This window comes from Sapajus apella, unplaced genomic scaffold, assembly GCF_009761245.1.
Source record: "Sapajus apella isolate SASKATOON/1434 unplaced genomic scaffold, GSC_monkey_1.0 scaffold2, whole genome shotgun sequence".
NCBI classification, from domain to species: domain Eukaryota; kingdom Metazoa; phylum Chordata; class Mammalia; order Primates; family Cebidae; genus Sapajus; species Sapajus apella.
This window is the reverse complement of record NW_022436942.1, coordinates 25,247,533-25,260,835: the sequence shown is the minus strand read 5'-3', so window position 1 is coordinate 25,260,835 and position 13,303 is coordinate 25,247,533. Positions and strand designations below refer to the sequence as shown.

Here is a 13,303-nt window from a genome sequence, read left to right as displayed (position 1 = left end):
GGCATAAAAAAAAAAAAAAAAAAATCAAAACCAATAGCAGCCTGCTGAGGAGAGAACCAGTACTAGGAATACAAGACAACCAGAAATGTCTCCTCCTCAAAATGATGACATCTGGTAATCATTCACTAAAAAGTATTTTGGTGTAATATAACAAGTTGCTCAGGTCAGTTTTAAATCATTGACTTAATTTTCTGGCTTCAAAGTTTTCAATGTGTTTCAAACCAAGAGAAATTAGACCATGATGCAGATTAATTTTAATGAACAAAAATCTCTGTATAAAAAACATTTAAACCTTATCAAACGCTTTAAACACACACACACACACACACACACACACACACACACATCAATACACAATCTTAGAACATTATCGTTGTTTACCCACATAACCTGTAAAAGTATTTCTGGATAAAACTTACAAATGAAGAAAGAAAATCCATGATGCTACACTTACACACACACACACACACACACACACACACACTCTCTCTCTCTCTCTCTCTTAAGGAAGAATGAAAACATGGTAAGAGTGTGAACAGGAAGGGAATGCATCTTTTTCTGTAAAGCTTATATTAAAAACACTGCATGAGTAAAATAACTTCCTATACCAAGAGAAGATGCAGAGAGGGGAAACAGAAAGCAGGGATGAGACTAACTCATTAATAAATAGTTTGAGAATGTCCTTCAAGGATGGTGAATGTGGGAGTTACAGATAATCCTGAGTTGTCACCACCTCAAGTTCTTCGATTCTGATAACTGATGACACTTAAAAAGCATCTATGTATTCATATTTTGTAGGTCTTGATTTGTTCGACATTATTTAGGTGTGCTTTGCCTCTTTCAGTGGTTAATTCCTCAGTTCATACTCAGTGTTATGTCCTACTCACCAGAAGGGCCACAGTAATAACTGAACACAGGCTATAAAGGTGGCATATAGAGGGTGAATAAGAAAGGCCAGGTTGCCTGGTTTGGATTCAGCTTCTGGTACCTGGCAAGCTACTTAGCCACTGTGTCTCCATTTCCTCATCTTCGGTTGTGGGTCACTATAGCACCTACTTCAGATAGTGTGATTAGGGAGATTAAACAAGATGATCATTCAAAACATTTATCACACTGCCTGATCAGTAAATGTTAGCCGAAAACACTATTAGTTGTAGTATTACAGGGCAACCAAAAGAAAAATTCCATCTCTGTATTTTTCCTCACTGATAAAAATTTCAGGGACAAACTGTGGCAAAAAGCAGAGATACCAGTACATTTGAGACCAGTACAAAGAGATTGAAGACCTCATCTTATGAATATAGATACCCATTTTTATATAAGAAAAAAATTACATGGCTCCATATCACAAAATTTAAGACCTTTCTGTTAAACATCACACAATTCCCATCATCATTATGCCCTACATACAATCTAAATGATGTAGAGTTCCTATTGATATTCAATAACAACAAGGTCCAGAAATTTTAACTAAGAAATAGCTGCAGAACTGCATATTGGGCAGTAATCTGTGTGTGCCACAAGAGCTTGGGCCAACACAGAGGGCCAGGATTCTGCCTCCGTGGCCTAGACTCCTCCACACACAGTCAGATGAGTCAGGTTCCTGCAGACCTTCAAATCTCCATTCATATCTCCCTTGGAGAGGGCCGTTTTCAGAGGTGAAGAAGCAGCAGCCACTGAGTACGAAATGCCGCCCTCCTACTTGAGTATAATATGATAGCTATCATTGGTTTCTGCTGTTAAAAAGAGAGAGAGAATCATCTTTAGTCATCTCTAAAGCACAGTAGGAGAAACAAAATATGGTAAGATTCTTGTGAGAAGGGGAAAAAAAAAGCAGGACAAACAGCAGCATACTTATTAATAAGCACAGAATCCTTTTAATAAATAGGCATTATAAAAACAACATGCCAGGCAGGCGGATCATGAAGTCAAGAGGTCAAGACCATCTTGGCCAACAGGGAGAAATCCCATCTCTACTAAAAAAAAAAAAAAAAAAAAAATAGAAAAATTAGCTAGGTGTGGTGGCTTGCGCCTATAGTCCCAGCTACTCCAGAGGCTAAGGCAGGAGAATTACTTGAACCTGAGAGGTGGAGTTTGCAGTAAGCTGAGTTTGCGCCACTGCACTCCAGCCTGGTGACAGAACAAGACTCCGTCTCAAAAAAAAAAAAAAGAAAAAAAAACATGCCTCGATATCCTCAACTGTAATGGAAGATGGAAGAGAATGGCAAAAAGCCGGGCTGGGTGCAGCGGCTCACACCTGTAATCTCAGCACTTTAGGAGGCCAAGGTGGGTGGACAGCTTGAGGTCAGGAGTTTGAAACCAGCCTAGCCAACGTGGGGAAACCCCATCTTTACCAAAAATACAAAAATTAGCAGGACATGGTTGTGCGTGCCTGTGATCCCAGCTACTCGGGAGGCTGAGGCAGGAGAATCACTTGAACTCAGGAGGCAGAGGTTGCAGTGAGCCGAGATCGTGCCACTGCACTCTAGCCTGGATGACAGATCGAGATTCTGTCTCAAAAAAAAAAAAAAAAAAAAAAAAGCTGACTTATACAAAGGAACAAACTCTAATAATGTCACTTTCTTTATTAAAATAAAGAAAAAAAATGCCTCAATTTCCTCAACTATAATGGAAGATGGAAGAGAATGGCAAAAAGCCAGGCTGGGCACAGGGACTCAGGCCTGTAATCACAGCACTTTGGGAGGCCGAGGTGGGTGGATCGCTTGAGGTCAGGAGTTCGAGACCAGCCTGGCCAACGTGGTGAAACCCTATCTCTACCAAAAATACAAAAATTATGGTTGATACTTTCCCTATCTCTCCTCAAAGAAGTAAAGTATGTACTTTACCTAGCAGTAGTAAAGCTGTTAAACTGCTTAGAGAAAGGTGTTTATCTTACTACTACCTTTCATTGTGTCCAGAATAAAACATGCTTCTTCCTGAAAGTTCTGTATCATCTGAAAATATCAAGAAAACTTGTGATTATTTAAATGAAAAAGAACCCCTTTATATTCCTGTGTCTCTAAGGACCACCCCACATCCAGGGGGATTTAGATGGGAGGCTTTACAGGCCACAGATAGTGTATTTCTTAAATATCTATAGAGTCATAAAAGTTTCTTCCTCCCAATTTTCAAAAGCCTGCTTCGCAAACTTTTTTCCCCTTCCATTTGGTTTTTAAATATTAAAAAGCTAAGCAGATTAGAACAGTTATCTTAAAGCTAGGTATGCATTTCCCTGGGTTAACCCCAAGACTCTCCAAGGAGTACACAGACACTAATGCGTGCATACAGGAGAACTAACTTCCATGTCTTCAACAACTATATGTGCTCTTTCCTATAACTTCTTTAATTTTCCTTCCCCATTTTCCCTTCTCAAACTCCCTTCTCCCATTTTGCAAGATAAAGGCATAAGTTTCAAGCTCCCAGAATCCTAACAAGGTGCTCTGGCCCACGATGTAAAAGCTTCAGGTGCCAAAGTGGAGTGACAAAGGTGAACTCTAATAACTGGGCAACAAACTCTTTTATGAGTTTGGTTTCTAACTCTTTCCTTTCACTAGAATTATGGAGTAACCTAATCACAAATTATCATATGATAGAGGATTCAAAATGATTTTTTGATATCACTATGTAATTTTTTAAACTTCATTTTGTGAAGTTTAAAATAATCTAATGACATTGTTATTACAAAACTCTATCCATTCCTATCAATTTATGTGAGTCAAGTCCCACAGCATTTATATCTAGAGGAAAAAAACAGAATAAAATCGATGCTGAAATCCTATGTCATTCTAGCAATCAATAGGCAGTATTCATCTACAAAGGAAATAATTATGTGCAAGGGTACAGGTAGGGAATGAAACAATTTCATCCAACTCATTCATAGATATACCTGTAATAATTTTTTTCTTTTCTTTTCTTAGCTCACCACAACCTCTGCCTCTGCCTCCACCTCCACCTCCCAGGTTCAAGTGATTCTCCTGCCTCAGCCTCCCAAGTAGCTGGGATCACAGGTATGCGACACCAAACCCTGCTGATTTTGTATTTTTAGTAGAGATGAGGTTTCTCCATGTTGGTCAGGCTGGTCTGGAACTCCCGACCTCCGGTGATCTGCCCGCCTCAACCTTCCAAAGTGCTCGGATTACCGGCAAGAGCCACCACGCCTGGGCTTCTTAATGTTTAATAATTACTTATTAAAACATGTAGCATATTTACATTATTTTAATCAATTGTAAATTATGATAATTCCATTCATAATTTTTAAATTTTTTATTTAAAAACTTTGTTTCAAACAAATATAGTAGGATAATAAAAGATGTTTGTGCATAAAAATATGCTACAGTAGGCTGGGCGTGGTGGCGCACGCCTGTAATCCCAGCACTTTGGGAGGCTGAGGTGGGTGGCTCACGAAGTCAAGAGATCGAGACCATTCTGGCCAACATGGTTAAACCACATCTCTACTAAAAATACAAAAATTAGCTGGGAGTGAAGGTGTGTGCCTATAGTCCCAGCTACTCGGGAGGCTGAGGCAGGAGAATCACTTGAACCATGGAGGTGGAGGTTGCTGTGAACTGAGATCGTGACACTGCACTCTAGCCTAGAGACAGAGTGAGAGCTCCATCTCAAAAAAAATAAAAATAAAAGTTACAGTAAGATGGCCAGCCACAGTGGCTCACACCTGTAATCCCAGCAGTTTGGGAGGCCGAGGTAGGCGGATCAACTGAGGCCAGGGGCTCGAGACCAGCCTGGCCAACATGGCAAAACCCTGTCTCTACTAAATATGAAAATTAGCTGTGTGTGGTGGCATACACCTATAATTCTGCTATTCGGGAGGCTGAGGCAGGAGAATCACTTGAATCCAGCAGGTGGAGGTTGCAGTGAGCTGAGATTGGGCCACTGCACTCTGGCCTGGGCAACAGAGCAAGACTCTGTTCCAAAAAAAAATTTTTTTTTAGGAGGAAAGCAAGCAAAAAGTATGAAACCCTCTGATCTAGAAAACAGAACACTCTGCCCCAGGAGAACTGCTCTTGCTCTGTGTGCTGACAAATTAATCATCATCTGGTAATTCGACTGTACTGAAAAATCTACCTCATCACTGATGAGCACATGAATTCCTGTTGGCCCCTGCTTGTAAATCTGGCTGATCTGGCAAGGGGAAATGCTGAAAAGCTGAGCAATTTTTTCTGTCAATTCAACAGCTGTCAGTTCTTCTAGATAGATAGCATGGTAAACTGCAAAAGGGAGAGAGCAACAGCAGTCAGTACAAAGTTTGTCTGCTCTTACAGGTAACTTGATCACTAGGAATGCCCACTTCTCTGAAGAACTCAGAAATCAGACTGCCTAAGTTCAAATTCTGGCTCAACCACTTGCAGCTGTGTGACCTAGGGCAAGTTATTTACCCCTAGGCCTCATTTTTCTCACATAAATACTGGTGATAACAATAAAATCCTCTGCAAAGAGGAGATATTAGTTGTAAATATTAAAGCATATAAAAAGTGTTAGGAATAGCACCTGGCTGGGCGTGGTGGTTCACATCTATAATCCCAGCAATTTGGGAGGCTGAGGCAGGGAGATCGATTGAGCCCAGGAGTTCAAAACCAGCCTGGGCAACATAGGGAGATCCCATCTCTACAATAAATAAAACAATTAGGCAGACATGGGCAATGAATCATGATTGCATCACTGTACTTCAGCCTGGGTAGCTGAGTGAGACTCTGTCCCAAAAAAAAAAAAAAAAAAAGCCCCTGCCATATAGTAGGAGTACAAATAAACGCTAGTGATTATTGTTACTTCTTGCAGACGGTGAATCTACTGTCTGATAGTTTCCCATCACAGATGCCCATAAGTTATCTCTTCACCTTTGTTCATATCTGTCCTGGTCTGTCCAGAACAACCTACCGAAGAAAGTACCATTTGAGTCTCCATCCTCATGCTTCTGTTGCTGTTGCTGCTGCTGTTGCTGCTGCTCCCTCAACTGCAGTGATTCCTGACAAACATAAATGGTTAACCTTGGACGCACCATCCTAAGGGGAGGAAAAAGGCTAATTAGTCTTACATTCTTTATGGTAAGCACAATAAAAAGAAGGGAGAAACTGTGTTTCTACATTAATAGTACAGAGCAGATGAAAAGTAGAAGCTCATTGGCCAAACGCAATTAATTCACTATGTTTTATTAGTTCCCCAGTGGTAGGGCTTTTTTCCTTAAGTGGAATTAGTTCCAATATGAGGCATCAAATAAACCTCTGAACTTGTGGCTTTTCCTGAAGACTCAGGTCTAGCAATCTTTTTTTTTTTTTTTTTTTTGAGACGGAGTTTCACTCTTGTTACCCAGGCTGGAGTGCAATGGCACGATCTCGGCTCACCGCAACCTCCGCCTCCTGGGTTCAGGCAATTCTCCTGCCTCAGCCTCCTGAGTAGCTGGGACTACAGGCACGCGCCACCATGCCCAGCTAATTTTTTGTATTTTTAGTAGAGACGGGGTTTCACCATGTTGACCAGGATGGTCTCGATCTCTTGATGTCGTGATCCACCCGCCTCGGCCTCCCAAAGTGCTGGGATTACAGGCTTGAGCCACCGCGCCCGGCCAGGTCTAGCAATCTTAAGCCCACATTCTCACATGAAAACAATCAGCTGTTCTCCTTACATGACACATATATTCTTCACTATACCCCAGTCTTGACTGCCATTCATTTACATTACCTGTACATTCTCTGTAGTCATTTGAGTTTGTGATTTACGGTGTAAAAGTTAGAAATAGTCAAGATATATAAGCCACTGTCTTGTGGGTCAGGTTCAAGATACACTTTTTACTCAAAAATGCCAAAAGAGTAAACTAGATCATCTTATTTTTCTCATTACCTTCTCCTAACTAGCCTAAGTCCTTTTTCTGTTCTTCTCAGAGAAAGGTATTCAACTACCTCTTGATCTGATCATCTTATTCTTTCTTATTTCTAAACACTCTTTAGATAATATGCTTAAAAGAATGAAAGATCAATTATTTTTCCCCACGTCATCAACCCCTACTTTCACTTCTTTCCTTAAAATTTTCCAAGATTCACCGGGCACAGTGGCTCACGCCTATAATCCCAGCACTTTGGGAGGCTGAGGCAGGTGGATCACCTGAGGTTGGGAGTTCAAGACCAGCCTGACTAACATGGTGAAACCCCATCTCTAGTAAAAATACAAAATTAGCTGGGAATGGTGGCGCATGCCTGTAATCCCAGCTACTTGGGAGGCTGAGGCAGAAGAATCGCTTGAACCCAGGAAGTGGAGGTTGCGGTGAGCCGATATCATGCCACTAAACTCTAGCCCAGGCAACGAGAGCAAAACTCCATTTCAAAAAAAAATTTTTTTCCAAGATTCAACACCCCCCCTTTTTTTTTTTAAATTAGAAAGACAGGGTTTCACCATATTGGTCTCGAACTCCTGACCTCAGGTGATCTGCCTGCCTCAGCCTCCCAAAGTGCTGGGATTACAGGCGTGAGCCACCACGCCCGTCTCAACACCCCTTATGGTGTAGACAAAAACAAATATGACTGGGTACGGTGGCTCACATCTGTAATCCCAGCACTTTAGAAGGCCAAGTCGGAAGCATTGCTTGACTTCAGGAGTTTGAGACCAGCCAGAGCAACATGGCAAAACCCCACATCTACAAAAAGTACAAAATTAGGTGGGCATGGTGGTGCACGCCTGTAGTCCCAGCTGCTCAGGGAGCTGAGGCAGGAGGATTGCTTGCACCCAGGAAATCAAGGCTGCAGTGAGCCGTGATCACACTACAGCACTCCAGGCTGGGTGACAGAGCAAGACCCTGTCTCAAGAAACCCCCCCCCCAAAAAAAAACCCAAACCAAAAATAAATACTGCGCAATCTGTTTTTCTGTTTAGTTATTGATTTGGTTCTGCTGCCATTGACCTAAATGCCTTCTTCATCAATGTTACTACTACCTATTTAAAATGGTAACTCCCAAAAAAAAGTTCGCAAACTACTGCGTATTTTAACAATTGCAGGCAGACACTCAATTCCTACCCACACTTAAGAATGAGCACTTCTCTAGTTAAAACCAACTTGGGGAGAAAAAAACCAACTTCGGGCCTTTGCACCTGTTGTTCCTTCTGCCTAGAACAATTTCCCTTCCTGTGACTCTAGAGCTGCATCCTTCTCAGAACTGAGCTTAAATATCCCTCCTTGGAGAGGTGCTTCCTGACCACATTCTGGGCACTCTGTAGCCCACAACCTTGTTTTTTGCTTATTTGTTTTCTTTTCCTTCAAAGCTCTTATCCCTATCCACAATACTTCCTTATCTCACTCCCCGTTAGAAAGTAAACTCCCTAACAACTGCCACCCTGTTTTGCTCACCAATAAATTAATATTCCCAGAGCCTACCATAGTACCTGGCTCATGAAAAGGATGATGAATTTTCATTGCAAAATTCATTCACCTGGAAATGAAAAATGGAATATCATGGGAAATTCCCTGGACAAAGTGTAAGAAAAGATTTTTAAAAATCTTTATTTGGTACATAGCTGACATTTTAAAAAAATGTGTATTTAGCTGTGTAGAGTATTGTGAAGAATTCCCAAATCGAAATCCATTTGGAATCCAACCTCATTGGTATTTTAACACTAATTACATACCGGCCTTTTAATGCATTAAAAAGTCTGATTCCATCTGCAGGGCCACAGATTTGGATCACATCATCTCTAGTTAATTTCAATAAATCTGCCCCTGGAAAAAATATAAGAAAATGGATGATAAAGGCAAATATTCTCTTTGTTAATGACTATTAAAATGGGCTCTATTATAAGGACATCTCATTACCAGAATGTTACAATCCATAATTTTCTTCATGGCATATAAGGCCCTTCAGGACCTGGCCTCTACCTCCTCTCCCATCTCAATTCCCCTCAATTAACTTCCCCACTTAACCCTATGATTTCATCATACTGATGATGTCTAATGAGCAAGTTGTTCTTTCTGCCTGAAATATCCTTCCATTATCCAGGCTGGGTGCAACATGCCTGTAGTCTCAGCTACTCGAGAAGCTGAGGTAGCAGGATTGTTAGAGGCCAGTCGATTGGCAGGAGTTCAAGACTGGCCTGGGCAACATAGCAAGACCCCATCTCTTAAAAAAAAAAAAAAAAAAAAAAGAAAAGAAATCCTGTGGCTCACGCCTGTAATCCCTGCACTGTGGCATGCCGAGGTAGGCGGATCACCTTAGGTAAGGAGTTCGAGACCAGCCTGGCCAACATGGTGAAACCCTGTCTCTACTAAAAATACAAAAATTAGCTGGGCGTGGTGGTGGGTGCCTGGAATCCCAGCTACTCGGGGGCTGAGGCAGAGGAATCACTTGAACCCAGGAGGTGGAGGTTGCAGTGAGCCAAGATGTGCCTCTGCACTCCAACCTGGGCAACAGCAAGATTCTGACTCAAAAATATATATATACTGGATTCATCTCATGTGTCACATATGTTCCCCAATACCAGATCCTCCCCTGAAGGTTTTACTGTCATTATCAGAACACTTATCTACAGCATCACAACTATTTATCAGTTTTTCAGAGTTTTATTTTTATCTCATTAGCTGTGTCTTGTTTTGGTGTTTTTTCGGACAGATGATTAATGGGCTATTTGATCAGGAAGTATGCCTCATCCATTTGTGTATTCCTACCACATCAAAAAGTGCTAAATAGGCCAAGTGCCATGGCTCACACCTGTAATCCCAGCACTTTGGGAGGCCAAGAAGGGTGGATCGCTTGAGGTCAGGAGTTTGAGACCAGCCTGGCCAACATGGTGAAACCCTGTCCTAATAAAAATACGTAAATTAGCTGGAGGTGGTGGCAGGCATCTATAAGCTCAGCTACTTGGGAGGCTAAGGCAGGAGAATCACTCGAACGTGGGAGGCGGAGGTTATAGTGAGCTGAGATTGTGCAAATGCACCCCAGCGTGGGTGAGAGAGTGAGACTCCATCTTTTAAAAAAAAAGTGCTAAATAAAAGTGGATTGTGTAAATGAAATAAATTATAGTGATATCAAGGGGAAAATTTCAGACTACTTGATAACATACTCCATAAAATATACATTTTAAAAAGTGTTGTAGGCTGGTGCAGTGGCTCACACCTGTAATCCTAGCACTTTGGGAGGCCGAGGTGGGCAGGTCACCTGAGGTCAGGAGTTCAAGAACAGCCTGGCCAACATGATGAAACCCTGCCTCTATCAAAAAAGTACAAAAATTAGCCAGGCATGGTGGCACATGCCTCTAGTCCCAGCTACTGGGGAGGCTGAGGTGGGAGAATCACTTGAACCCAGGAGGTGGAGGTTGCAGTGAGCTGAGATGGCACTACTGCACTCCAGCCTTCGCAACAGAATGAGACCCTGCCTCAGAAAAAAAAAGTGTTATATGAAATAAATTAAATTGAATTTAAACTAAAGGGTATTTGTTTTTAAGTATTTCACAGCACAGCTGCAGCTACTGAGAAAGTCTTAAGGGTTCTATGAAATTCATTTCATCAGAGAAATGCAGTGAGATCTCTCATACACATATATACACACACAACTCTTCCACGGACATCAGGAGGCCGTAGAATGCAAAGGAAAATTTCATGCTGGGGAAAACAAAAGAAAAAGAAAATTTAACCTGAGAAGTTTGTGAAAAGTCTTGTGAATGTAGAAAAACGATTTCGATGCAACCACTGCTGAGCTTCCTGAGGTGTGGTTGTTGGTAAGAGGTTCTGAAAGGGAGAGAGCATTTTTTAGGTAATCAAATAGATCTGTCTGTTACCCCATTAGGTAACACATAGCCAAACACACCCACATACCCACATTCTCAGACCTAGTTTGTGCAAGTTGTTTTCTCTTTCTCTAACCATGCAAGATGCTCAAGGAGTTCTAGCTTCCTTCTCTTCCCCACTAGACTGTAAGCTCCTCAGATGGAAGGGTCCTGCATTACTTGTTTCATATCTTTAGTCCCTAGCACAGTATCTGGTTCATAGCCAAAATTCAATAAATGTTTGTTTAATGAATGAATGAATAATATTCCCTAAAAGCTGGGCATTTCTACTGAATTGGACAGTCTTCAAAGTATTACTAGACATTGCAAGTAACTAACATTCAACTTTAGACTTACATCTGTGACTGGAGGGGGTGGCTCTGGCTGGTGGTTTGGTGAACCATTTCTAAAGAAACATTTAAAATGAAAGGATGAGTCCATGACACATGCTGGGGCTCATTATTTCATTCCTCATCTTTACAACAAATCTTAAGCTAGAGATTATAAAAAAAATCTGTGCTCTCTCATAAAACATTCTTATTCTTCCACCCAATACTTTAATTTTCTATTAGTTTAACCTAAAGATTTTATGGGGAGGGGGAGAAATTATGTCATTAGCAATATTTTTTATTATTGAGGAAACTGAAGAAAATATCAAAGTTTCAATAAGTTGGGACCGATGAGATAAATTATGGCATAAGAAATACTTAACCGGCCGGGCGCGGTGGCTCAAGCCTGTAATCCCAGCACTGTGGGAGGCCGAGGCGGGTGGATCACGAGGTCAAGAGATCGAGACCATCCTGGTCAACATGGTGAAACCCCGTCTCTACTAAAAATACAAAACATTAGCTGGGCATGGTGGCGCGTGCCTGTAATCCCAGCTACTCAGGAGGCTGGGGCAGGAGAATCGCCTGAACCCGGGAGGCGGAGGTTGTGGTGAGCCGAGATCGCGCCATTGCACTCCAGCCTGGGTAACAAGAGCGAACCTCCGTCTCAAAAAAAAAAAAAAAAAAAAAAAGAAATACTTAACCGATGGGCACAGTTACTCACGCCTGTAATCACAGCACTTTGGGAGGCCAAGGTGGGAGGATCATGAGGTCAGGACAGTGAGACAATCCTGGCCAACATGGTAAAACCCCATCTCTACTAAAACTACAAAAATTAGCTGGTGTGGTGGCACACACCTCTAGTCCCAACTACTAGGGAGGCTGAGGCAGGAGAATCACTTGAACTCGAGAGGTGGAGGTTGCAGTGAGCTGAGATCACACTACCGCACTCCAGCCTGGCGACAGAGCAAGACTAAAAAAAAAAGAAATTTAACCATAAATTTACTAAGATGAAAAATTGTGAAAGAATAATTGTTAAGAAAAAAATTTTTAAATAAAATGAAAAATATCAGGATAAAGAAGTTTATCAGTACAATACTACTGTAGGGAATACAAAAATATGCACACATACACAAGAAAAATATTGGAAGAAAATTTCTGCAATGCAACATGATCACACACGTTTAGAATAAAAAATAATTATTTTTAAAGCAGCTTCAAAAATTAGTGCTAATTTGTGATCCAAGAGTTATCTCCACACCCTCAGTCAGTCTTTCTCTCTTTCTTTCTTTTTGAGATGGAGTTTCGCTCGTTGCTCAGGCTGGAGCGCAGTGGCATGATCTCAGCTCACTGCAACCTCTGCCTTCTGGTTTCAAGTGATTCTCTTGCCTCAGCCTCCCGAGTAGCTGGGATTAGAGCTGCCCACCACCATGCCTGGCTAATTTTTGTATCTTTAGTACAAACAGGGTTTCACCATGTTGGCCAGGTTGGTCTTGAACTGCTTGCCTCAGCCTCCCAAAGTGCTAGGATTACAGGCATGAGCCACTGTGTCCAGCCTCAGTTTTTCTTTTTTTTTTTTTTTGAGACGGAGTTTCGCTCTTGTTGCCCAGGCTGGAGTGCAATGGCGCGATCTCGGCTCACCGCAACCTCCGCCTCCTGGGTTCAGGCAATTCTCCTGCCTCAGCCTCCTGACTGGAATCCAAGCTAGGCACGCACCACCAAGCCCAGCTAATTTTTTGTATTTTTTTTTAGTAGAGACGGGGTTTCACCATGTTGACCAGGATGGTCTCGATCTCTTGACCTCGTGATCCACCCGCCTCGGCCTCCCAAAGTGCTGGGATTACAGGCTTGAGCCACCGCGCCCGGCCCAGTTTTTCTTTATACGTTTGTTGTCTATGAATTGTCCCTCTTCCCTAATGCCTACCTTTTTTTTTTTGAGACGGAGTCTTGCCCTGTCACCAGGCTGGAGTGCAATGGAGTGATCTCAGCTCATTGCAAGCTCCGCTTTCGGGTGTTCAAGTAATTTTCCTGCCTCAGCCTTCCAAGTAACTGGGACTACAGGTGCGAAACACCATGCCCAGCTAATTTTTTTTTAAATTTTAGTAGAGACAAGGTTTCACCATGTTGGCCAAGATGGTCTCTATCTCTTGACCTTGTGATCCACCCTCCTTGGCCTCCCAAAGTGCTGGGATTACAAGCGTGAGCCACTGTGCCCAGCCA

The 13,303-nt window shown here is 42.0% G+C and overlaps 1 protein-coding gene across 1 annotated transcript in view; it reads right to left on the bottom strand.

Moving 5' to 3' along the window:
• Window positions 1-231: 231 nt before the first annotated feature.
• Window positions 232-13,303, bottom strand: part of TFCP2 (transcription factor CP2) — a 56,179-nt gene continuing 43,107 nt past the window's right edge. Inside the window, exons 5-11 of the mRNA XM_032244643.1 lie at window positions 11,115-11,206; window positions 10,626-10,719; window positions 8,628-8,718; window positions 5,893-6,017; window positions 5,083-5,225; window positions 2,903-2,954; window positions 232-1,736 (exon numbers count right to left, since the gene is read on the bottom strand). Coding sequence (XP_032100534.1) covers window positions 1,699-1,736; window positions 2,903-2,954; window positions 5,083-5,225; window positions 5,893-6,017; window positions 8,628-8,718; window positions 10,626-10,719; window positions 11,115-11,206 — 635 coding nt within the window. The 3' untranslated portion in view covers window positions 232-1,698. The remainder of the gene's footprint in view (window positions 1,737-2,902; window positions 2,955-5,082; window positions 5,226-5,892; window positions 6,018-8,627; window positions 8,719-10,625; window positions 10,720-11,114; window positions 11,207-13,303) is intronic.